The 11,266-nt window shown below is 37.9% G+C and overlaps 2 protein-coding genes across 2 annotated transcripts in view; one reads left to right on the forward strand and one right to left on the reverse strand.

Annotated features, from left to right (window-relative positions):
- Positions 1-707: 707 nt before the first annotated feature.
- Positions 708-3,506, forward strand: NUDCD2 (NudC domain containing 2; the record flags this gene model as incomplete). The annotated part of the gene is made up of 3 exons (XM_009647034.2): positions 708-762; positions 2,030-2,181; positions 3,129-3,506. Coding segments are annotated over 3 exons (291 nt in total), but the record flags the coding sequence as incomplete, so codon positions are not given.
- Positions 3,507-5,803: 2,297 nt separating this feature from the next.
- Positions 5,804-11,266, reverse strand: part of CCNG1 (cyclin G1) — a 21,766-nt gene continuing 16,303 nt past the window's right edge. The window contains exons 3-8 of the mRNA XM_009647066.2: positions 10,720-10,985; positions 9,443-9,696; positions 8,771-8,849; positions 8,590-8,688; positions 8,156-8,350; positions 5,804-7,467 (exon numbers count right to left, since the gene is read on the reverse strand). Coding sequence (XP_009645361.1) covers positions 8,159-8,350; positions 8,590-8,688; positions 8,771-8,849; positions 9,443-9,696; positions 10,720-10,983 — 888 coding nt within the window. The 5' untranslated portion in view covers positions 10,984-10,985 and the 3' untranslated portion in view covers positions 5,804-7,467; positions 8,156-8,158. The remainder of the gene's footprint in view (positions 7,468-8,155; positions 8,351-8,589; positions 8,689-8,770; positions 8,850-9,442; positions 9,697-10,719; positions 10,986-11,266) is intronic.

The following is an 11,266-nucleotide window of genomic DNA, read 5'->3' on the forward strand; positions in this document are numbered from 1 at the left end:
CCCCCCCCCGCGCGGGAATTCGAATGCCAGTCTGCCCCGGTGCCCTTTTTTTTTTCTCTTTAGATATCCAGGTTTTGGTAAATTCAAAGTGAAATTTACTAGAAACAGTTTTGCCGAGCTTCCCGATCCTTTAAAGGCGATAGGAAAAACAAAGATGACAAATTCACGCATTTGTGCATTCGTTTGTAGCGATTTGGGCAGTGTTTAAGTGCATAGTTTCGATCACCGCTGAAAGAAAAAAAAAAAAAACAAACCACAAAACCAAAAAAAAAACCCCAAACAAACCAAAACCTGATCAAAAGCAGATTTGCTTTCACATTGCTAATGGACAGTTCTTCGTAGCATAACGTGTGTGCATTGTGTCACAGCTGTAGGGTACTCGTGGCAGAAATACAGGTGCTTTCATGGCAGGTTTATTAAAATGGCCTTACTGTCTGAGAAACGCAAGGCCTTTCAATGAATTGCGATACTGAAACACTGACAGGTATTTTTACTGGATGAAATGCTTCTTTAAAAAAAAAAAAAAAAAGTTCTGTGACAAAAAATAATTCTTTGATCGTATATGTGCAAGTCTATACTTATAGGGCCAGATCATCCTTTCTGTTTTCAGTAGAAAACAGGAAGATCAGTTGGGAGTAGAACTTTATAATTTAGTATGAACTGGCTACTGAGCGGGATTTCCTGGTGTTTAATATTGTACGTGTCTTTTGCAGGGTAAGCTTTTTGACTCTACAGTAACTGATGAAGGAACATGGACGTTAGGTAATAACCTACATCTGAAATGACATCACGAGGGCAGTAGAACTTCTCAAAATACGCTGCAGAAGAGTTTACCCCTCTTTTTTGTAATGGGAAAGATTTCTTTCTTCCCTGTACATAGCTTTGGAAAAAAGTCTTGTCATTATTGCCAGAGTAGGGAACTGAGGTAATACAAAAGCCTTAGAGATTAAGGTTAATGGAAAAATGCCATATTTGGAAGGCAGTAGTCAATGGATTACAAACACTTCCATACAGCGAGAAGTTTTTGGCAAACCCTCATTAAAGCTGGGCTGTTATGGGACAGTTACGTGGTCTGCGCCCTTCCATATTTGCTACTTTTCTTTTCTCTTCTTCTCATGCATTATATTTTTGGGACAGGTGACATGATATGCACTATATTTTTGGGACAGGTGACAAAATCTACAGTCCAAGAGAATCAAAAAGCAGTCTAAAAATCACACTAAAATACCTACAGATAATGAGGAAAAAAAGCTTCTCTAATCACTACATCACAAGTATTGTAACATGTTCAGAATGTTTTGGGGTTTGTTAGTCATATTTGTGGACTGTGCCTCTACCTAAATGTTTTCCTATGATGGATTTTGTTTTCCATTGAATATTTATTCTAAATATTGATAAATAATTTAGTAGCTTAAATGTGAAAACTAGAAGTGTAAACATTGTGAAGTGCAGCCTACTCTTTTCCAGCATGCAAATAATCTTCAAAATACATTTTATAATGCTGTGTTTATCCAGCTAAGTAGAACTAAACATCCTACGTGCTAACTTCAAAGTGTACTTCCATTATATTGTCTATAGGCATACTCTCTGTGTTAAAAACTTAATTCTGGCTTTTATTAGTAATAACTCTCTGTAAAGCCTGACCTCAAATCTTTCATGATTGCCTTAGCTGAGCTGTATATATTAACAAATTAAATCTCTTCTCTGTTTTGAAACTCTCTAAAAGTTTAGTTTATGCTTGCAAAAGAAGTACTTACAAGCTGTCTTTTAATCCTTTAAAACAGCTTCAGCATTTTACAGGCCAGAAAGGGGAGAGATGGCTGTATAGGCTATCTTTGTGTCAGCCTGTCTGTTTCTTGTTAATGTTTATTTATTTATCAATACCCCTGTTGGCATTGGCATTAAGAATTTAAATTACTTCACAAAAAAATCCTGTGCTTGCTAATGCTGAATTCACCAAAACAACAGAAAAGACTAGCACCTAGAACTGAGTTTAATGGTTATTTTATGTGTCGTTTTCATTCAACAGAAGACAGGAAGCTGATACGAATTGTTCTAATGAAGACAAATAGAGATGCTGGAAATTGTTGGACATCTCTGTTAGAAAATGAATATGCTGCGGATCCTTGGGTTCAGGATCAGATGCAAAGGAAACTTACACTGGAGCGATTCCAAAGAGAGGCAAGTTAAAGGACCATAATTACTCCTTACATTTTGTGTTAGCACACAGAGGTTACGGCCACGAAAGCTGAGCAAAAGTGTTCAGCTATCCAGTGCCATGGAAACACGTACTATAGTTCAGTATAGATAGAACGCTCACGAGGTTTTATCAGTGTACTTTCAACGGGTTATTCTGTCTGTAACCTGTCTGAAGGTTTTGTGAAAAGATGAGTTTGGGGGGCAGGTATTGCTGGTTTAGGGTTCGTTGCATAACACTGGCAACTCTTCAAGTGAGGTTAGGCTACCCACAATTTGTATTATTATCTAGAATTATGACATAGCCTATTTACAGCAAACTAAGACTAAGCTCCATTGAATATGTTGTTTGTAACATCAGTTGATGTAGAATTAGCTGGAAAATATTTTCCTTGTCCTGCTACTAAAATTACTTAAATTGTTTTGGTACATCTTTAGCACACAACTATTCCTATGCAAGTCTGCAGAGTCATAAAATTACAACTTCTTACTTAACAGCTGAATCAGCACACTACACACTCCAACAAAGAAAATCATTTTTATGTAACTTTTTATCCAGCATGGCAGGTACTTATCTTTTCAAATAGTCATTTCAAGAGACACCAGAAGCCAGAATTTTTTCTTAAACTTTCCTTAATATTTCTTTACTGGGAGACCTAACTGCTTGCCAAATTGAGAACAGCATAACAAAATAATTTCAGCAGTAGGCAACCAAACTATGACAATTCAAGATTTACTTGTTAGAATTTCAGTGCCATGACAAATGGATTACAAGTTGATCATTATATGATGTCCTTGTTAGAATGGTAGAATATTAACATAAACAGTTTTTGGCTTTTTGTTGGTTGGTTGGTTGTGTTTGGTTTTGGTTTTTTTTTAACATTGTTATTAAGAATATTCCATCTATTAAACTTTTCTCTTACCTCCATCAGAACCCTGGATTTGACTTCAGTGGGGCAGAAATTTCTGGAAATTACAGCAAAGGAGGACCAGACTTTTCTAGTCTGGAAAAGTAAACTTTTTTTACCTGTGTTCCTTGAGAGGAATTACACATTACACTTTAAGATTGGAATCATGTAACTGGTGAAGACTTCAGCGATCACTTCAGTGGATTGTTGTCAACTACTTCGGTGAAGAGAAACAAGATCTCTTCCAGTAGAATGAAGACTAAGTGTTACCAGCTGATTTATAAGCTGCAATAACTTTCTAATACTAAGGGACAAACTATACAGAAAGGTATACACAAAAAAGTAACATCTTTAAGCAGAATGTTGGTTTTGGTGTTTGGTTTGGTTTTTGGTTTTTTTTTTTTTTTTAAAAACACCATAGTAAATTAGTCTGCTATAAACATACCACTTGTCTTTATGGAAGAATCTTATTCATTGTTGAAGAAAAGATCTTATAAACAAGATATGTAATACGTTCTGTTCACTTGCAACAGGAAGGATATTAGGATGGCTACAGTTACACTTTCCCTCTGCAGCATCCCTTTAAGAACTCATAAATGTCATTCTAGAACAGTGGTTTAAATGAGGAAACTACTGCATCTTACCTCAAATAATGTTTTACAACCCTCTGTGCTGTCATATATAGCAGTAATCGTTAATACTTGCTACCAGGTAAGTGATACTAGAAAACTGAAAGGTCAGGTGAAAGTCCAAATATAAATAATTTTATGTATTAATGTAATACAGCCTTTCAGTAAAAATATTTAAGACTTCGAAAGTAAGAAAATATGACTTGAAAGGAATAGGCAGTCCCCAAGTAGGAAACTGTATCTTGCATCTACTCATTACCAATGTAGAGCACAAGTTGTCAATAGAGTATCTAAGCAGCTCTATATTTTTGTAGATTGTTTTAAATTTAATAGCCATGTTCTGGGCTATTGCATGATACTGTATTTTGCATCTGCAAGATGTCTATCACGAATTTTCTACTCAGTGGTAAGGGCGCAGCTGAGAAGCACTCCAACTACAGCATTATATGGGATGAATGTGTCAAACAGACTAACAGAGGAAGAAAACACGATTGCCAAATCCTGTTGTATTCTGAACTCTGAAACCACTGCCTATACTTCAGTCCTAAGCAGAAGTGTCTCTGAAAATAAATTGCCAGCAGCTGTCCATCATACTGCTGAGCCTCATTTCTAAAATTGCAGCATTATTTCAGTTGACATGTGGCAAAAATAAAGTAATAGTTGAGGAAGAATGCTTTCATTGTAATGTATCCAGTGCTTTCTTGCTGTACGAGCAACTGTAATACTCCTGAAATAATCAAGTATGCTCCTTCTACACATCATCTTTACAGAATGTAAGGTAAGTCCATACACTGTGCTGGGGTTTTAGAGAACTTGCCTTGCTATACAAAGGAAAATAGTGTGTATCAAATGCTGATTTATGGCCATGAAATTTTGCATCCTTACCGTGATCCTAGTATAGAAGGTGGATGGTATAGTTATGAAATGAATGAGACTGGTGCAAAAGTAATTCAAGACAGGGGGAAGCTAGAGTAGCAGTTCATGTTTCATCAAAATGCTGAAGTACTCTCCAGTGAAATAGTATTTTTTGTTACAGCAGTTCGTGTGCACAGGACTCTCTTGTACGTCTTCTGCTTATAGCAGAAGTTTAGAATGGCATCTGACAAATCTGTGCATGAACTGATATTTACTATATGCACTTTCAAAGCTAGACTTTATTCCCATATTTTCTGCCTTATGAAGTAGTATGAGAGTCACCCTACAGCTAACTCCAAGGCTGATGTTGAGGAAAGACGGAAGTATGTATTCAGGCATCACAGCTCTGAATTGTTTTAAGAGGAAAGGTTTAGCTACTTCTGTGATTTGCTCTAAGTTACAGACCTACAGACCTCCAATTTTGGAAGAATTCAGATGAAAATAAAGATATATCGATGCTGACTTTTCTTAATCCATATCTACTCAGTTCTCAGTCTGTACTTTAACAAATGGTGGGTTTGTGTTCTATTTTACAACTTAAACAGCAACAGGTATTTGACAGACGCTTAAATTTGGGTATGTAATATAGTATCCAGAGCAACCCAACTCTATAGGAAATAATGCTGTGCACTTATTCAGAGTGCTACTCGGCTATGTAAATAGGTGGAGGACAGTCTTGCTAGCATTTTTTTCATGCATCTGGTTCAAGATCAGCACAGAGTAATGCCACAGCATTGCTCCCTCTAGCTAAATGACCATAGCTGCCCTGGGTCAGTTAGGTACAGAAATGTATAGCTAAACTCATACCTAGTCACACTGGGATGCTCAGACCAGTGCAAAATCTCAAGTCTTGGGATTAGAAATCTTGAGTGCCAGATTCTCTTAAGCAAGCACCATCCATGTAATGCATTGTAATGTAATTCACTGCAGTGTACAGAAACAGGTGATCTGTAGTATTAGATTAATAATAGAAGATGATTAAAGTCAAATTTGAACAGTCTAAGCTACTTCAGTCAGTGTCTTCAATCTTGACACTTTCACATCTCAAAGGGTTTGGAGTAATCATGGGCCAAGTTAAAATAACTTTAATCAAGAACTCCGAGTTTTTCATGTTGATTCTGTGCCCTTCCCATGCAGCCTCAGCTTCTTAAAAAAAAAAATAAATAGGAACAATCTCCATGTCTTACCTCCTTTTCCAGGTACTGTTCAGATACAAGTCAGTTTATACACTTCCTACTAAGATGTTCTATAACAAATGGGAAGAAAGTTACTCAGTTAAGCACATTTCAATGTTTAATTGAAAGGTACACATCTTGAGACATGACATTTCAAATTGCACATTGTATCTTCTCCATCTCTCCCCATAGGCTGACCACACCTTTGTCTAAATCATTTGCGTGCTTTTCAGAGGCCAGCACAATGCACAGATAGCACTGGCAGATGCAAAACTCCATTATGTGTTATGCAGTGCAATCACTCCCATGAGTAGGCTTGATTTGTCCAGTACAGAGCTTTGGTACAAGGTCTTCTGGGAAAGGTTTGGTTTGAGATATGCAAATATTAGCTTCCCCCTCAACTATTACCAGAAAGGGGAAAGGGTTGGTTGGCCTAAAGCCTGCAGTATATTCTGAACATTCTGATCTCTCTTTCTCCACTATGTCAGTTCCTATGGCAATCGGTTATTAACAGCCCATCGCTAACAGCCTCTTCCACAGTGACGCAGAATTCAAGAGGTCATTAGCAACATTCCCCCACCACCTCTATTCAACTTACATACAATAATACATTCTTCTTACTCACTTCCTTGTTAGCACCAGAAGTGCAATATGCCTCAAGTACTTTTTTATTCAGAAAGCTGTATTTTACAAAGCTTACCGTTAAAGAGATCAGAGTTGAAGCAACCTTCAGTGTTTTTCAACTAGACTGCTCCTACAATCACACCAAGATGGGGCATTAGCCCTGCTCCTATTGTGCCTGTAAAAACACACCTGTTCAGCATCAGCATTTACCTCCTGTACAGTAAAACTTTGGAAAACTGATATCAGACCCAGTACTTTCCCCTCAGCCATCGTTAGGTATCGTGAAGTTTTTACACTCTATGAAATAATTCATAATCTCAGCAAACGACACCTCTTACAAAATACTGAAGTTACTGATCCTGTATTAGTAACTACCTTTTACAAGGCAATGAAATTAGGTTTCTCTGTTCTCCTGCTCTAGCTAGTTGCCGTGTTCAGTGAGTATCACATAGCCTAATTTTTAATGTGTCTACAGTAGAAGGCCAGTGCCCTGCCCAACAGGAACATGTGGACACATGACACTGCCCTAACAGCACATCAGGTGGACTGACAGGCATTTGCTATTGTCATCAGTATTGAGCAGAACTAGCTTTGTTTGATTGAGACGCTGCAGCACTGTGCTACTGCACGTGATGTTTTCTTAGCGTCATCTAATCTTTGGAAAGTCAACTAGATTTTCAAAATTAAATGTATACTGCAGCACCTGCAGCTCTAGTAAACCAAGGTTAGACTACACAAGTTGCTCTACAAACCATAAGGTCTTAAAATTGCTCATAGCAGTATTGTGGTGTTTCATGGAACAGTAAACAGTCTAACAGACTGAAAACTAACACGGAATATTGTTGTAATCATCATGAAAAGAAAATATTTGCTGGAAGGATCTTTAGTCTGAAATGTTACGTATTTCTTCCATGAGTTGAGTTCTTCATTATTAAGATCATGTTTCAGACTTTGTTTCTCAAAATTCACACTTCTGATGACAAGGTCACAGGATGGTTCTCTCCTCAACTTATTGTGCTCCTGTAAAAAAAAAAAAAAAAACAAAACCAAAACACACTACCAGTCAACTGAAGGGCTTTCTAAGGAGTCAAACAAAGCATCAGATTTCAATATAGCAAGACAACTGTTACAGAAAATATGTAGCCTTTGGCATTAAAGCCTAGATAAGAAAGTAGTTCACAATTTCTACAGAGTAAAAAAAGCAGTAATATGAATTTTGACATTATGAATGAAAAATTGCAGTTTTTAGACTTTACTAAACCGACAGTTACACAAGTTAAACTGTATAAAACTGTCTTCCTTTTAAGTGGTTTAAGTAAATGATTACAAGAAACACATTCTAATCGGCAACTGTTACCTCTTAGCCAATCCTTTTGGATAGGAGCAAGCCAAATATTTTCTCTGCCTTTTTACCAGTTCTACTCCACATTTAGTTTGAATGAGGTCCCAATGTCTGTAGAACACATTTCTGCTCCCACAGCAGACCAGAGGATTAGTTCTTTCTCCAATGGTCATGTATTAGGTTGCCACTTATTTAGGTATAGCACTGGCTCAAACATGAACATGAGAATAGACGAGCCTCTACGATAGGCCTACTACCTTTATGTTACATGTCTTCAAGAGGTTATGTATATGGAATCAGAACCTTTGAGGTAATTAACAGCTAATTAGTTCTACATTATCAGAAGTTGATTTTACAAGGAGTTACCTATTATGAGCTGGTCTCTGGAATTGTAGGAAGGTGTGTTATTCTGTAATAGCTATGCTTAAGCTGCCGTGCTGTACGTCCAGACACAATCCATTTTAATTTCTGGACATTTGGTTTGGAACACTTGCTTGAGGAATATTCTGTAAGGCACTTGAACACCAGTTCCTTCCAGAAGGTCAAATCTCTGCTGTTTATCTAAATAGCAAGACAGAATCTCACATGTTAATAACTCATTAAATCCTTATTTCATATATGTACTTTCAGCTTTTTCACATAAGATAGGAAACAAAAGATCCCAAGCCAAATGGATAAAACCCCATACAGAGCCAAGCCACAGAAGAAACCAGTATGCCAATGGACCTCCCCCTTCCCCACTGTGTAGGCCCCTGCATGCATTTTTTTCCTTCCTCCCCTGAAATTTTATCTATACATACCTTGGAATGCAACTGCAGAAATTCCAATGCCTCTGTCAACTCCATTAGTTTTTGTTCTTCTATTTCTAGTGCCATAATAGACAGTGCCAAGACGGAAGGCTGGAGAGGGAGAAAACGTTGTTAAACACTGCTTTGTTAAGTTTCAGTAGGGTCATTGTCTTTGAGCTTTCAAGACGTTTACCTTGGCTTTAGAGAACATGATTCTGCAGTGACATGCCTTAAGCTGGGTCTCAAGTCTCTCAAAATTAAGGTATTTTTTCCTGTAATAAAAACAGAAGAGTGAATGTAGAAGAATGAAAGCTTGATCAAGGCAGCACCACCCTGGGAACTCAGAAAAGCAGTGAAAATATTCATTATCTAAACAAAGGCCTCATTTGTCCCAGAAGTTCTAGGGTTACAGTCAAACTGGTGTTCAGTTCTGGCAGTCCTAATGCCAAAAATAAATCTTGTGTTACACTGGGGAGAGTTGTATTGTCAAAATAGGCTTACCAACAAGGAATTTTAATGCTTACAAGCAAAAGGAATCTCTTTCTAAGCCAGACTTTAAAATCTTTGCAATGAGGCAATACTTAGTACAGCATGAGCAGAATTTATTATACCATGATTATTGAGCAAGTTTAGGTTTTGGCTCAGAGCGCAATACTCTTTAGATCACTTTATGCAAACAACATTTAAAATTAAAATAATATTAAACTACAGATATTCACATTTGTAATATTTATCAATAAAGGGGGAAAATGGGGGGTTTTTAAGTATAGAAAGGCCAATTACTTGAGTAATTTCCCTGCTTACGTTTCCACATAGGCTTCTTGATCATATGCAGGCATAGCAAAATAAATATTAGATATTTTACCTTTCACAGCTTAAATTCTCATAAATGAGTGAATGATATAGTTGTAGAAATTGGAAGGCTGTTGTAGCTTTGACTTTCCAAGACAGCTTCTCCAATACTATTTTCTCCATTCTCATCATATCAGAAACAGTGAACCTGTACTGGCTTATTCGAATTAAGTCAGTGGCTAAGGGGACATTTCTCTCTTCTTCTGATGACTTCACAGCCAAGTAGAAGCAGCTGAGTCCAACACAACCCAAATGTTTAGGCTGTACCTAAAGAAAAGTAAATTGTTACTTTCAAAGAGTTTCAAAGCCTTTGATCAGCCATTTCAACATGTAAGTACAAAAAGATACAGATTTTAGAAAAAAATTAGGGGGAGCGGGGGAGATGGTTCTGTTTTTTGAAGACAGAAAAATCAGTCTTTTGCCTGCTTACATTCTTGTCTTTATTTAACTAAATGAGAAGACCGCTATACACTACAAGTTCTGCCTCATTCATCTAAAAAGCAAGACTGCAGAATGATATCTTGATTGAGGTAGAACTGGTTTCTTAATGAAGTTCTATAATAGCCTAAGCAGCAGCTTTTGGGACCTAAAGTGTTGTATATATTGGCTTATGCACAACAAAAAAAAGGGGGGGGGTTGTTTTACTCTTCTCTACATATATACACACACATATATATAAAGACTCACTTATTTTATTCCATAGGTATTACAGTCCCCATTTTTGGTGCTTATTTTGGATTCAGAAGTCTTTCAAATCATTTTCCTATCCACTCCATCTAGCTTTCTCATTTTTCTTCTAGCACACTAGGAAAACAAGCTTTTGTTCTTGACCAAATAGTATAGTGGTAATCCTGTCTCATTAGATGATTAACAACAACCCAGGTTAGCACGCCACCACCAGATTCTAAGCACTAAATAGCATCAACCCTCTCGATATCTGTGAGGCTTATGGGTAGGTTGCAACAACAGGAATTTAAGGTGTTCTTGTATACATGCAACAGGCAACACAATCTGTCTTGATCTAACCCAGTAATGTAGCCCGCATTTCAAAGCCTATGGGGCATCCTCAAGTTGAAACTGATGCCCTCTTCCTTCTTCTCTCCAGAGGAAACAGCTTTCTTAAAAATACTAAAATCTGAACACGGAAAGTAATTTTTTAGCTCTTCTGCAATCAGAATCTCTGGAAGGAGCTTAACCTTTAGCCATCTAAAACCAAGATGTTCTAATTCATAAAAGGAACAAGGTTGCAATGAGCTAATAACTGAGAGCTTACACTTTAAAAAGACGTACCTTCATTTTTGACAAAAATCTATCCAAGAAATTCACAGCTAGCAAAAACGTCTCTGTACGGAAGCCAAAGAATTGCGTTAAGCTGAGGAGATCTTTCACTTCAAAGTCTCGCAGCCTTGCAGTCATTCGGAGACCATTATCATGAGCAGATTCGATTAGTCTCAGGCCAGACGCCTTTGGCTGACATCTTAACTCCTGTTCCAACAGGGCTGTGAGCTGGTACAGCAGTTCCTGAGCTTCAGTAGTTACAAGCGTTTCAATCATCTGCAAGGAGAAACAGACGTATCAAGCAGCTAACAGGGGAAAAACTTACACAGTTACAGTTGGCTCTCAAGCAAGGATAGAGCCTTTCCTTTCTCTGGGGGTACGTGGACTTCTCATTTGTAAGTCGTAAGTGCTTTTGCCAGTTGGAACAGGTACGCTCGGGGACGCGCAGGCGGCACGGGCGCCCGGGGGGGTGACCAGCTCCCCGCCAAGCTCCCCCTGCGCGGAGCGAGCGGGGCCGGCGCAGGCCGGTCAGCTCGGGAGCTCGGCTGGGGGCCGGCGC

Source organism: Egretta garzetta, unplaced genomic scaffold, assembly GCF_000687185.1.
Source record: "Egretta garzetta isolate BGI_Z169 unplaced genomic scaffold, ASM68718v1 scaffold209, whole genome shotgun sequence".
Lineage (NCBI taxonomy): Eukaryota > Metazoa > Chordata > Aves > Pelecaniformes > Ardeidae > Egretta > Egretta garzetta.